The 15,299-nt window shown below is 37.1% G+C and overlaps 1 protein-coding gene and 1 pseudogene across 9 annotated transcripts in view; both read right to left on the minus strand.

The window, feature by feature from the left end:
- The window catches only part of Rhbdd1 (rhomboid domain containing 1), a 135,016-nt gene that overhangs the window by 92,584 nt on the left and 27,133 nt on the right, over positions 1-15,299 (minus strand). For all 9 annotated transcript variants that reach the window (XM_076865858.2, XM_076865860.2, XM_076865857.2 and 6 more), the window contains one exon: positions 14,368-14,500. In XM_076865858.2, the coding sequence (XP_076721973.1) occupies positions 14,368-14,500 (133 nt within the window). The remainder of the gene's footprint in view (positions 1-14,367; positions 14,501-15,299) is intronic.
- Positions 9,953-10,570, minus strand: LOC143407495 (vacuolar protein sorting-associated protein 28 homolog pseudogene; annotated as a pseudogene).

Here is a 15,299-nt window from a genome sequence, read left to right on the forward strand (position 1 = left end):
AGGCCGAAGTATATATTCTAAATACTCTCAAGGAAATAAATGGGCTTCACAGGCTTCATTATTTTTTTAATGAAAAAAATATAATACTAAAAAATCCAAGTCAAAATTATTGGTAAATTTATAATTAACTTTTCAGATTAAAAAACATTATTTTTCTGTAAAACACATTATACAGTCCTCTTCAATTTAATAGATATATTTATTCATATCACCTACTAACCTTGAACATGACTTTTCTTGAATTTTGAAAAATTCCTTTTTAAAATAACCTTCAGTCATCATTATCTGAGACATTCAACACAGTGCACTTAAGTCTTGTACCTGTCACTAAGTCACCAGAATTGATCATTAACAAGTCTAGTTAGTTAAATACAACTTAAGTTAGTGTTGCATCTGCATCTACACACCCACAATTATATCACAGCATGTTGGCCAATTAGGTCCAGCCCTGTAGTGAACCTTAATCCAGACAATTCTGTTCAACTAGAAAAGCAGCTTCTTCCTGGATTCTACCTACTGCTCTACAACCAGCATTCTGAGCTGGCTAACTGCATAGAACAGGCCCTAAATAGGGTCTAATTTGCAGCTTGTGTAGTCAAGTTGGTATGGAAATTTCTCATATATATTTGCATCCCTGTATACCATGTGCTTATTTTTTTATATACCTTTATTTTATTTGTTTATATTTATGTGGTGCAGAGGATCGAACTCAGTGCCTCATGCATGCTAGGCAAGCACTCTACCACTGAGCTACAGTCCCAGCCCCATGTGTTTATGGAACCAATTGCAGAAGACAATATTTATTCATGCACTTAAATTAAAATTTGCTTACAAACCATGGGCTAATTGGACATTACTTCTGAATTTCATAAAAGCAAATGAAAGCTGATGTTTACACACAGATACTCTGAAATGATATTTCATAATTTCATCAAAAAATAAGTAAAACCAATGGTCATAGTCCAGAGGTGCTGCTATGGACTAAATTATGCCCTTCTCAAATTAACATGCTGAAACCTTAACACCCAATGTAAAGGTACTTGGAGATGAGGCCTTTTCAAAATAATTAGGTTCCATGGGGTCAAGAGGGTGGGGCCTTTGCAACAGGATTAGCACCCTTGTAAAAAGTGAAAATAGAATTTACATATTTGTGCCCATGTGTCCTTTGTCCATCCATCTATCTGTGCCTCTTTCTTTCTCACCTTGCTAAATGAGGACACAGGAAAAGTGGCTTCACTAAGAAATGATCATGCTGCCAATTTGATCTTAGACGTCTAGCTCCAGAACTGTGAGAAATAAATTCTGTTGTTTAAGCCACACAGTCCATGTTATTTGTTATGCCATCCTGTGCTAATTAAGACAGCAGCCTAAGAAGACATGAGGACCTGGAACAAAAAAAAGGATATCAATTAAAAACTTGGAAAATCTGAATAAAGTATGGGCTTTCATTAATAATAATGTGTCAATATTGGTTCATTAATTGTAACAAATGTACCACACTAATATTAGGATTTTAATAGGTGAAACTGAGTGTGGTGTACATGGAGCTTTCTATACATTTTGTAATTTTTCTTCTGTTAATCTAAAACCATACTACAAAAAAAGAAATTTATTTAAGACACCTAATGTCTGTCTTTAATCTCCCCCTAAAAAATTATCATTTCTTTATTCTCCATACAAATGGCTTTCTTGTTCTCAGCTATGGTCTAGAATATATCTTTATCCATTAGTGTTAGCAGAAAAGAAATTCTCTATAAGTCATTACTTAGTGAAACTAAAATTGTACTGTATAGCTAAGGTCTTTTGTACACATAATCTGATAAAAAGAACCACCTGGTATTCATTATCATCAGCCATTAATATTGAACAATTACAGATTCTTAAAAATATTTAGAGGGCATAAACACAGACAAGGAACTACAACTGACTAAAAAGGAAAAGAAAATATCTCACTTAATAAGCAAAAGAACTGTAAAAAAACAGAATAATTTTTATTATGTATCAAAATTTCCAAGAGCTTTAAGAGAATATTTAGATCAGAAGGAGCTGAGGAAGTAAGGAAGCGAGCACTTTCAGATGCGGCTGGTCAGCTATAAACTGGAACAAACAGAAAGTAAAGTGATAGTATGTACCAAGAGTCATGAAAATAGTCCAAACCCTTAACTTTCTTCTAGGAAGGACTTCAAGAACTTGTAAGTAATTCTCTGAAAATATCTTCATTTGTAATTTGAATGAATAGTAATAACATTAGTATGTAAAACTAGTGAATGAAAAATAAATTAAGGAATCACTATACAGCCATTAAAACTAAGGCTTTTAGAGATCTGTTTATAGGATATTAAATGAAAAAGTAAAAAATATAATTGTGTACAAGGATAGAGGTAAGTGACAGCCTAAGGCTAATAGTAATTTTCTCTGGTTTAGATTGTGGGCAGTTTGTTTTCTTCATCATACATTTATATATTTTTGACTTTTTTACAGTAATATGTTTCTCTTTCAATTAAAAGCTGGGAAATAAGATTACCTCTTCATTTAACTATTGCTTCCTTTTTAGTTTATTAAATTTTTAGCAATTTTTTTTTAAAAAATCGATATACTAAGCTGGGCACAGTGGCCCATGCCTGTTATCCCAGTTGCTTATGAGGCTGGGGCAGGAGGATTGCGAGTTCAAAGGCAGCCTCAGCAAAAGCAAGGTGCTAAGCAACTCAGTGAGACCCTGCCTCTAAATAAAATACAAAATAGGGCTCGGGATGTGGTTCAGCGGTACAGTACCCCTGAGTTCAATCCCTGGTTCCCCCAAACCACTCCCCCCCCAAAAAAAAATTGATACATTAAATCTCTTAGAAAAGAGTAACTAAAGAAAATGCACCAGCAGTCAGATAAAATAGTCTTTTCTGCTCTTCGTGCAATTCCCATTAAGTTCTAAATTCTTCCCACAGTGGTCAGGGAATGGGTAAATCTACTCAGTCCAGCTATATAGGACAGAAGCTGGGCCTTCTCTCTTTCTACAGGCTTGGCCTCCAAAGCCAGGGAGATAATTTATATTCCCCCTTTCCCTCAATGAGTTCCAACTATAGGGGGAGGAAAAGTTTTTTGCTTGGAAATTTCTCATTCTCATCTTATAAAATCTAATTCTAGGGAATCATTTTTTGGAGTTAAGTATTGCTTGCACCTTGAGTTCTATTCACTGCATGCCCTCCTGAGAAGCAGGACAAATTAACTCTTACAAAGGACTCAAGTAACTTTCCATTATGGGAGCCTATACAGAAGAAAGGGAGGAAATATACAAATGAACACGCAAGGAATGCAGAAGAATGTTTCCATGAAATAAAACAAAGGACGAGTATCATTCTATGTAAATTTGTCATCCAAGATTATGAGAAAAATGTGATAGTCCCAATAGACACACAGATAAATTATGTGATGCCAGCTACCATAGAAACAGAAAAATTATTTTTCAGGAAACTCTCATCCTGGACAATGAACACGTGTACATATACACACAGACCACTTTGTGCTAAACAGTCAAAAATAATCCAATAAACTGGCATAACTTCTTGAAAAACAACTTCAGCTTATCTTTGCATAATCTGAATTCCAAACAGCAGCCCTTTCCACCTCTCAGTGAACTGCCACATATACTGACCAAACCCTGAGATCAGCAAATTTCCTTCTTGAGTTCTCAATCATTTCTGTAAAATAAGTCTTTCTGTAAAAGAGGTTTTCTCTCCCAAGCATAATTAATCCAAATATCACTAGATTTACATATTTGTTATTTGCTTGTTTACACAAACTCCTGATGTATATTTTGACCCAATATCCACTGGTTTTTGTTTTATTTTCTACTAAGCAGCTAGAAATACTTTGACATTTCAAAAAGTTTATGATGATATGTTAGGCTTGCATTTGGGAAAATGTGTTAACTTTTATATCTCATTTCCTCCTTTGTTGTAGATAACTCGTCTTCCATTTTTCAGAAGGCTTTATTAATAACTTTCTTTATAATTTAAAACCTATTATTAGCATTTCTGGCTTAGGTGAAGTATAAATCTACCAGTAGTTACTTCCATATACAGAGAGCTATCTTGAGAGCACAGTCATGAGTAGGCTTAGGAACAAACAGTGCTTGTGGTAACAAAGGTTAATAGATGAGTAGAAATCTGTGAGTGCAGCCTATTATTCTCATTATCACCAAAGTCCTGACAATCAAATTCTCTTTTCTGCTAAACACAATAAATGATGCTGATCTTATACATATATTTAAATTTAGTTTAAGCAATTAATAACTGCTTTAAAACTGTTCTCATATTTTTCCTGTATTGTGTTCTACATAAAAATTCATTTGAGACTTGACCTAGCACACATGGATCTCGAGCTGAAGGCAAATTCGTTGAAATTATACTTTCTACATGCAACACTAATATTTCTATGTCTTTTTTCCTTTTCTTTTTCCATTTTTTTGGGATGCCAGTTGTGACCCACTCAATTCAATTCATTGCTCCTTAAAGCATGAGAAACCAGAGGTGGAAGCCACTGCTTTAAAGCCCTACATTGGCAGGTGATGCTGTTGGCAACTTACTGTTTGACAGTAGCTCAGGAAAAGTCTTCTCTTTTGTTCTCTTCCCTTCACTCTCCTGTCCTCACTAACTCCCTAAACACTGCCTTTGCATTCTTTTCATTTAACTCATTGCTGCCATCACTACTTCTGCAAAACAAATCTCCCCCAAATGAAGTGGCTTATATATAAAACAAAAACCATTTTCTTGGACTCAAATTCTATGCATCAGGAATTGATAAAGAGCACCAAGGGGTGTCCAGCCTCTATTCCATCCTGTTTAGCCTCAAGTGAAAACCCAAGGCTGGAGTGACTCACATACACTCACATTCCTGGCAGTGACACCACCAACTCACAGACGGAAGGCAGAGCCAGGTAAGATGCACTCCTCATGTGGGCTCCAGGCACAAGTATTTCAGCTTACAAGGTAAAACATTTCCTGACTTAGTAGTAATGTGATACCTATTTGGATTCTATTGGTTACAGTGAGTCATAAATGTACTTGATTTAAGGGCAAGTAAAATGAACTCCACCTCTTGGTGGCAGAGTGGCAAAGTTCCAAAGGAACATGTGGGACAGGTGAGTTGTTACAGTCATTTTCTAAACTGTTATTCCACAAATTCACCAATTCCAGAGGTAAAGATCCAACAGTCTTCTATGTAGCTAGATCCATATGTTTATCAACTGGCACTTCAAACAAAATGAATCCAAACTTAACTCAACCTCCTCTTATACTACCTCAGTACCATTGGAGAAGAAAGAACTTTATGTTGTATTATAGGCAAATATGCCAGAAGCACTTCATCATAAAATGTAAGCAGATGCAAGGAGAGAACTCAAAGTAGCATGGCAGCTTCATATAGTCTAAGGAATTCTGTCCCATATGGGACAGACATATTTCATAGTCAATATCAGAAAAAAGAGGGACAAACAGCCTTTCCTCATGTATAGAGTCAACAGTTTCTGTTGACAGTTAAGTAGCAATTTCAGTAACTATATATAATTTTAAATATTCCCCTGCTTCCCTCTCCCTCCCATCCCTGACAACATTCGCTCCCTTGGAAAAGGCTCTACTATTCAGATCCAACATCACCATTTTTTCTTTTCATATAAGTTAAGAAGCCTTCTGGTGACTAGAAAGGCAACTTCAAGAGTTCACAGAAGTAATTTTCAAACTGCTACGTGGACCACTGATATCCCCAAGACTCTTCCAGAGATTCATGAAGTCAACATCATTTTTATAACAGTATTAATAATTATCTTCCTTTTTCACTGTGTTCACATTTGCACTCATGGCACAAAGCAATGATGTATACAACTGCTGATGTCTTAGCATGAGTGAATGAAGCAAAGCAGTGCTCCCAGAGAGTACCAAGAGTCACTGCATTCTTTTTTTTAAAAACCCTTAATGTTTATTTTTTTATTATTATTAGTTGTTCAAAACATTACAAAGCTCTTGACATATCATATTTCATACATTTGATTCAAATGGATTATGAACTCCCATTTGTATCCCGTATACAGATTGCAGAATCACATCGGTTACACATCTACACGTTTTTACATACTGCCATACTAGTGTCTGTTGTATTCTGCTGCCCTTCCTATCCTCTACTATCCCCCCTCCCCTCCCATCTTTTCTCTCTACCCCGTCTACTGTAATTCATTTCTCTCTCTTGTTTTTATTTTCCCTTTCCCCTCACTTCCTCTCATATGTAATTTTGTATAACAATGAGGGTCTCCTTCCATTTCCATGCAATTTCCCTTCTCTCTCCCTTTCCCTCCCACCTCTCGTCCCTGTTTAATGGTAATCTTCTTCTCGTGCTCTTCCTCCCTGCTCTGTTCTTAGTTGCTCTCATTATATCAAAGAAGACATTTGGCATTTGTTTTTTAGGGATTGGCTAGCTTCACTTAGCATAATCTGCTCTAATGCCATCCATTTCCCTGCAAATGCCATGATTTTGTCATTTTTTAGTGCTGAGTAATACTCCATTGTGTATAAATGCCACATTTATTTTTATCCATTCATCTATTGAAGGGCATCTAGGTTGGTTCCACAGTCTAGCTATTGTGAATTGTGCTGCTATGAACATCGATGTAGCTGTATCCCTATAGTACGCTCTTTTAAGGTCTTTGGGGAATAGTCTGAGAAGGGGACTAGCTGGGTCAAATGGTGGTTCCATTCCCAGCTTTCCAAGGAATCTCCATACTGCTTTCCAAATTGGCCGCACCAATTTGCATTCCCACCAGCAATGTACAAGTGTACCCTTTTCCCCACCTCCTCGCCAGCACTTGTTGTTGTTTGACTTCAGAATGGCTGCCATTCTTACTGGAGTGAAATGGTATCTTAGGGTTGTTTTAATTTGCATTTCTCTGACTGCTAGAGATGGTGAGCATTTTTTCGTGTACTTGTTGATTGATTGTATGTCCTCCTCTGAAAAGTGTCTGTTCAGGTCCTTGGCCCATTTGTTGATTGGGTTATTTGTTTCCTTATTGTTTAATTTTCTGAGTTCTTTGTATACTCTTGATATTAGAGCTCTATCTGAAGTGTGAGGAGTAAAAATTTGTTCCCAGGATGTAGGCATCACTGCATTCTTCAGATATGCTTTTTTTTTTTTTTTTTTTGTAATGCAAGCTTTATTTAAGAATGCACTTGGTAAAGAGGTAAAATTCTTTCATTTTATTAAGCACCAATATTACCACCCATCTGTTTAATTTGTTACGTAATAAAATGAGAAATATTCATGAAACATTGCAGCTAAATAGCAAAGGAAGATGCAGTGCCCATGAAATGTATGTGTGTGGTTGTTCAGCTGCAAGATAAGCTAGCTGTTCTTTTCATGGACTATCTCCTTACCACATTTACTTGAAAGAAAAAATGATGAACTCCATCTAAATAAATGTAAAATGGTACACATTTTCTCAAAAATGAACCAAATGAGCCTTCAAGGCAAACTGCTGACATCATTTATTGCCAATGATAAAATTTGAGCTTTTAAGTGGAGATCAGAATTTTGGAAAACTTCAACCACTGTGAACTTGGACAGTTTTCAAGTTCTTAAGACTTTTCTGATGGGATCAGTAGTGGTTTTAACAAATGTGATATTTTGATATTATAAAATTTACAAAGTCTATCTATCAGCAAACTACCAAAGAAAAATATCAGAACCATCACACACAGGAGAAAGATCCTTTCCAAGTTCAAGACAAACCAATGGATTTCAAGATTTCAGAATATGGAATGATTCACTGATACAGTTTCAGATTCGACAACAGAATTAATCTTCAAGAAACTAACAATTGCCAAGTTAGAGTTTAGTACAACGAATAACATCCACAATTATCTGAGAATGCCATTAAAGCATTCCCTCCTACCCTTTCCAAATACATTCCTATGTAAAGACAAATTGTTTTTCAACCAAATGTTTCAATCAATGTATTTCTCCACAGATTAAATCATATTCCTTGGAAAATATAGGAATCAGCTGTTATTTTTATTACTTAAGCAACATATTTAAAAGTTTCACAAAATTTTCCTGCCATTTATTTACTTATGATTTGGAATCTATAGTAGCCTCCCTTTCCCTTTAGCTATAGCTCTACTTCCTGTGGTTATCTATGGTCAATCACATAACAAAACTATCAGAAGTTGTTTTTTTTTTTTCTTTCAAAATTTCATGGATAGAAGATTCATTCTTACCATACATCTTAGCAGTGTCAATATACAAAGTTTTATTAAGTCAAGAACTATCACCATGGCTAGCATTACTACTCCTGTGCTTTGACCTGATTATAAGCACTGCAACTCTGCAAAAATCTGCCAAATTGGCTTCTAAGGCACTCGGAGACTGAGAAACAGGAGGGGAGAGAGATGGATACGAAAGAGGGAGGAGAACCACATTCATATAACTTTTAGTATAATATACTGTTATACTGGCAAGTCACCCAGTATGTGAGAGAGGGTGCGGGGGATGCCAAGACTTGGGCTCTGGGTATGGCATGTGGTGATGTTGACCAGCTCCACAGCGGGAGACTGCAGCCTGGGCTGCTCTCACATTCCTTCTGGGGTCCAAGCAGGCACCCTGGGGGCCTGCACTGTGTCCCTGCCTGGTGACAGACCTCACTGGCACTTTGTTTTACTATTAATTATTGTTAGTCTCTTACAGTGTTTAATTGTAAGAAAAAAGTTCACGTTTTATAAACTTTTCCTTTTTGACAAAGTTAAACTTTGTCAAAGGCACTTTATTTTTGTCACTTTTGCTTATGTCAACCCATACTGAACTTATTACTGTTATTTTAAATGAATTTGAATAAATGATGTTATGAATTTAAGTTAATTTGCTAAATATTAAGTTCTTTAAAATCCTGTTTTAATCTTAGATAGAGTAAATATTTATAGGCATAATCCCTACAGACAAAAATTCTTTGGTATTCTCAAAAATTTTTAAGACTTAAATTGGTCTTATGACCCAAAAGTTAAGGAACCACTGGTTTAGAGTTGAGTTGGAAGACCTGACTGCTGAAGCTTATATACTTGGTTCTCCCTTAAATACTTAAACACTAGCTGAAATTTGAATAACTATAGTAAGAAATTTAAAAGTCCTATTTATCGATTTCAAGAAATAGTGCAAAGATCTGAGATATTAGTAGCAAGGGTCTAGTTAATTTAGCCACATAGAGAAGGAACCGAAGAAAGTTTCCAAAGGCCCAGCTGCCAGTTTATGGGTCACAACGAAAATAATTCTCATGTATTGGAAATTCTACATGTCAAGAAACATTGTACGTTCTTTAATACATTATGTCACATCATGACTACAACAACTTTGTAAAGGAGGAATAATTATTTCTATCACTTAAAAGATGAGAAAACTGGGGCTGGGGATAGCTCAGTTGGTAGAGTGCTTGCCTCACATGCACAAGGCCCTGGGTTCAATCCCTAGACCAAAAAAAGAGAGGGGGTGGGGAACTGACACATAGAAAGAATAATAGAATCAGAAAGTCATTCTTCACAAGTCTCCTTGAAATAACCAATTTTCAGACAAGAACCATCACTGATATATACACTAAAACCAAAAGGTTAAAGTTATGGGGAACCTACCTAATGATGTCCATGTATCACCCACATAGACTGCTTGCTAACACAAGTCTTTGTCCCTTTAATCTTGATTACCTTAAGTGATTAAACTTATAATTTCTAATAGAGGAACAACCTGGCTTTTTGTTTATTTGTTTTGGCAGAAGGACAGCATTTTTATTGGGGGTGAGTCCTCACAATACAAACACAGACAACTCCTCTAGATATCAAGTCTCATGAAGATGTCCAGGATGGGTGTGGCCAAGAGTGAGGAATTATCCCCTAGGTAGCCAGCCCACATCCCCCACGGGTCATGATGAGACTCAGGTGTGCAGGAAGCAGTTAAAGGTGCTGGAGGCAGACTCCAGATCAAAGAGCATCTGGCATATCTGGGAGTGATCCAGCTCATCAGATGCCAATTAGTAGCCATTGGCTGACTGTTTGGTGGCCCTCAAAGTCTGGGGGTAGGTGGCTCATATGGTACACGGTCTCCATCACCTCCCACAGGTCGGCTGGATCTTGTCCATGTTGGATCTCCAGGTGCAGTTTGTCCATGACTATGATGACAAGTGAGGCAACATTGGCAATGCAGTGATTGAGATTGCCCATGTCGTCCTTGACCCTCTCCATGGCTAGTGGGCAGCCCAGGCAGAACTTGTGGCAGAATTCACAATGAAGCTGGTTTCTGAGCCTTGAACCTGCCAGAAGGCAGCTCTGTACTGGACCAAGCGCTGAGAGAAGGCTGCAGTGTACTCGTTGGCAGTGACGCAGTTCTTGATAAATGCTTACTCCAGTGCTTGCACTGTCTTCTCTACTACATTCAGCTCTGTCATGCTGTCATACTTCTCCCTCTCCCAGGCATTCTTGTACAACTTCACTTCCTCACACACCTCTGGCTTGTTCCCTGGGGCTCCAATGCCCGGAGTGGCTGGGATCCAGTGAAATATCCTGCAGGCTCTGTCAGCCTGGGCAAGCTCAGCAGCTCCTGAGATGGCATTGGGGACACAACCTGACTTCCTAGCTTTTATAGCCTTCCTATCATGATGCCCCATCACCTCTCTGGAGCTGCCTTTATTTTTTTTTGGGGGGGGGGCGGGGGGGGTGATATCAAGGATGGAACCCAGGGCCTTGTGCATACTAGGCAAGCTTTCTTCCACTCAGCTACATCACCAGCCCCATGTAGTATTCTTGGCAAAGAAATCAGTTTAATCTGAATCTAAGCAAGCCTTAGACCTAATTTGAGTTTCCAGAATGCAGGGGCTAGAGAGAGAAGTTAACTCCCTACAGAAACAAGCAAAGACATGGCAATGTACTAGAACACAAGACATCTGATATTTTCCAAACATCACTGTCATGGAAAATAAGAAGGGGGATGAACATCCCTAAAGGAAGACAAAGAAATGTAATAATCAAATATAATATGTGAACTTTGGATCCTCCTCCTCAGCTGCAAAAAAAAAAAAAAAACCTAAAAGACATTTTAACTCCCCCCAAAATTTGAATATGTACACTAGACAACTAGACAACATTGGGAAATCACTGATACTTTTCTTAGAATGACACAAATAATGTAGTTATATAAAAGGCTATCTTTATTTTTAGAACATGCATCTTAAGTTTTTAGTGGTAAAGTTATTATGATATTTACAATTTACTTTAAAATGTTCAGTTACTTTGCTTTGTATTTGAAAATTTTTACAATAAAAAATATAAACAAGCAAAAACAAAAAATGCTATTAAGTATATTTTTCTCATTTGCTCAATCTAACCAAGAAGTTTTTAGTAGGATCAAAGTAATTACTCATGTCAAACATTAACAGTAAAGCAGTACCCAAAGCCAAGGGGTTAATGTTTTCAGAACTACCATATTATTCCAAAGAATCTCCCAGGGCCCAGATGCAGTCATGGCCTGCTTAATTAGTGTTTGTGAGTGGCTTAGAGGCATTTTTAGAATGCTGTCATTCAGGATGGAGCAAAGGGAATGGAGAGTAGAACTCAAGCAAACAAAATTAAATAACAGCTGACTTACTAATTTTAAAAAGAAAAAGATAGGTATGATTCCTTTTAGGGACACTGCACACTTCTTCCAGTGATTTATTTCAAAATTTGGGTTAAACACTCTTTTTTTTTTTTCATTTATAAAGCACTTTGATATGAATTACCTCTTTGACTCCTTAAAAGTAACTTGTTAAATAGAGAGGTAAGAGATATTGCCATTTTACAGATTAAGAAAATGAGGCTTGGAAAGGATGTATGATTTGCCTGAGATCCCTTGGCTAGTACGTGAGCCCTGTTTCTCTCACACTTGACCAATATCCTCTAGCGTGTTCACTGAGTGGCTGTCTTACTCTTGGTGACATTCATTTCTCTGAGCTTCTGCCTAGATACCCTAAAACTCATGAAAAATTGCAGACGTTCATAATTTGAACTAGAACAAATCTTAGTACCATATCCCACTTGCTTACATCAGCAGAATGTTGGTGGGGTGAGAGATGAGAAGGAAGCCCAGTCTATGTAGGAGGCAGCCTACTCAAGTGGCCTCCAGGGCCACCTGAGAAGCAGGGACAACTCTTCAAACACAATCATCTCACAGAGTCCCAGGACACGAAGGCAAATGAAAAGACAAGAGTGAGGCTGAGCAATCACATAAATAAGGACACACAAGGAATACTCTGGTGGTCAAGTCTACCCCTTGCAGTGCCTACTTAGAGTGCCTTGCAATCAGAAAACTTTGTAACTGGGAGAAATTACCGATTTCATGGCTTTCATGAAACATAGAGGTTCACCAAATGTTTGCTTTGGCAGATTTTTTTTTTTTTTCCTCCCAAAGGGCAGCCCACATAGTTGTCTGAGAAAAGCAGGCTTTGTTCTAAAGATTTACAGTGCTTCCCCAATGAAAACTGTAATTGACAACCACCAAGAGAAAACAATGCAAAGCAATGAGAGCTCTGGTTTCTCCCAGTCTGCCAAGATGCATCTCAAAGAAGCACTGGCTTCTTAGGTTCCCTGGACCAGTGTTTAGCTCAGTCTTTATTTGGACACAGGCATAACTAGATGCTTGGATATTAGAAGTTGATCATTCAAAGCAATCAAATCTTAAAAACCAAGATTTGTTCTTTCAAACTTCAAAGATAGGAAATTATATTTAATTCTCATGCTCAGAATATCAGGTCCCTCCTCATAGAATAAGCATATTAGACAAAAATGCAACCATACTTTTTCCATGTAAAGGGACCCTAAAAGAAAAAGGAAATACACGATGAGCTCTTCAGAAATAGTTGCATGAGAATATTAAAGGCTCTGTTATTCAGTGGACTCATTATAGTATAAAAGTTCAAGTACTAGAGGGAGTGATTTTCATATGAATGTTGGGTGTTACCAGTCACAGAGAAGGGCCTATCATCTACATAGAGAACCAAGTCACATCAAGCAAGTAAGGGAAGCTGTGAGTGACAAGGTATAGAGAGGGCTGTTCAGATAAGGGACAGACATCACTGGACCCTTTTTCAAAGAAAACTTTGAAGATTTTGTTAGGCTTTTCTTATTGAACTGTCACAAGTAACAATACAATTGTAAATGAGTGGTGTTCAATGCCACATCACTGCCATTTATACACCAGCTGCCAATGGCTGCCCATGATGGGAAATTAGCATTTAAGAAGGAGTCTAGGTTACTGGCCTGACACACAGCCCAACAAGAACATTCTCAAATAAGATATGACACCCAACACAGCCACACAAATCAAAACCAAAGTGAAACTCCTATCTGAAAAAGAGAAGAGCAAAACAAAACAAAACTCCTCCTTTCTGAATATTCTTGATTCTCCAAACACTGTCCAGGTCAGGTCCCCAGAGTAAAAAGAAACAAACCAACCATGTGTTTCCAGTTGTATAATATAGATTAAATGAAGTGGAAGTGGAAGAGACAGAAAAAATAACACAACTCATCCTTTTTCTAAACAGAAAGCAGAGAAAGAAAAAGGAGATGGGCACTCAAGGAGGGGGTCACTCTACCAGGAGACTTAACCTCTGAGTTTCCATGTTCATCTGTACAAGAAACGACACATCTAACTCAGCACATCTGAAACTGCTCCTCAGAGCCTGAAGGTTTCATGGAGTTGCCTCTGAGGCAGCCAAATGACACAGGAGGGACACCAAATGACACAGGAAACTGAGCCTCATGCTTTCTCTTACTCAGGACACTTCAGAGTTGATTTGTTTTATACGTGGCATTCTGAGTAAGACCTTCTGTTATGGGATTCTATTACCAAGATAATTAATAGCTATGTTAACAAAACCACCATCCAGCAAGCCCTAGTCCAAAATGATCAAGAGTAAATGTTAATATAGCTATGAACTGTCTTGGTAATAAAAAAAAATTAGATTAACACACCTGTGGGCTTTTTTATCTTTATGATTATGTGATTTCTAGGTACCTCTTTGGAATATTATTATTAGAATTAACTCTTGGTTAGCTGATAATGTTGATCCTCAAATCTGTATATTAGGATCTCTTATGCTTACTTAAAAGGTAAGGAAACTGAAACTCAGTTAAGCCAAGTATCCCAAAATGACACAACTATGAATCACTGATATTAAAACCATTAAAGTCAATTCTATCCTTATAGGTAAAAAATAATCTTCACTGTGAAAAAAAAATTGTTACTTCATCACTATTACAATTCTTTCTCCATGGAACATCAAGTTCTTCACTTTATTCCCCAAGAGTAAATACTTACCCTGGTGAGAAGAAATGAATAGCCACAAGTTCTGCCCAACAAGCAAATCTGTTGGGTACAGGAAAGCCCCAAATGTTGACAAAGCCTCCAGGGCAATAATGATTGTTAAGAACTTTTAAGGCAAACAAAACTCCTAAAAAAAAAAAAAAGAAAGAAAGAAAGAACATAAAAATATCAACAATTTTAACGTGGAATTTACATTTACAAAGAAAATTAATTAAACATGACAATGATTATTCAATACATCTAACTTCATGCATTGAAACAATCTTCTATTCCTTATAACCCAGCTTTTGTTAAAAGACAACGTTCAAGGCAGTCACCCCTTTGATGTTTCTTAACAAAAGTTCATAGGGACTTAGAGTGTGCTACCAAATATGTAACACATAAAATGAGAATAAGATACCAGAAATGGTATTAAGTGCCACTGAATTCTACACTTTAATACAGATAATTTTACTCTAGATGAATTTTAACTCAATAAAAAATTACTAGTAGTGTGTATTTTTCTAACCTCTATGGAAAGACATTTTGAAGGCAGAGTGTAAAAATTTTCTTTCTTCTCCCACAGTTAGATTAATATGGATACATTTTAGAAGGAAGGGGAGGAAGGGCAGGGAAAGTAGAAAGGAGGATTAGATTTCCTTATTTAATGACTTCCTTCCTTCCCTTTACATCCTAATATTTAGAACACCTACTGTGAGTCCTCAAGGAAATTTTAGTTCCATGAAATATCTGCAATGAGGGGGAAAGACAAGAGGCCACATGGCTAAAGTCATGCAAGCTGGGTTCAAACACCTACTAGCTGTATAACCTTGAGCTAGTTTACCTCACTTTTTGGGGTCTTAGCTTCCTCAACTACAATATCAAGAGGATGCCATCTCCCTGTGGATCTTCCACGTGAATTAAATAGGATATATTATATAGAGTGA

This window comes from Callospermophilus lateralis, chromosome 9 (assembly GCF_048772815.1).
Source record: "Callospermophilus lateralis isolate mCalLat2 chromosome 9, mCalLat2.hap1, whole genome shotgun sequence".
NCBI classification, from domain to species: Eukaryota; Metazoa; Chordata; class Mammalia; order Rodentia; family Sciuridae; genus Callospermophilus; species Callospermophilus lateralis.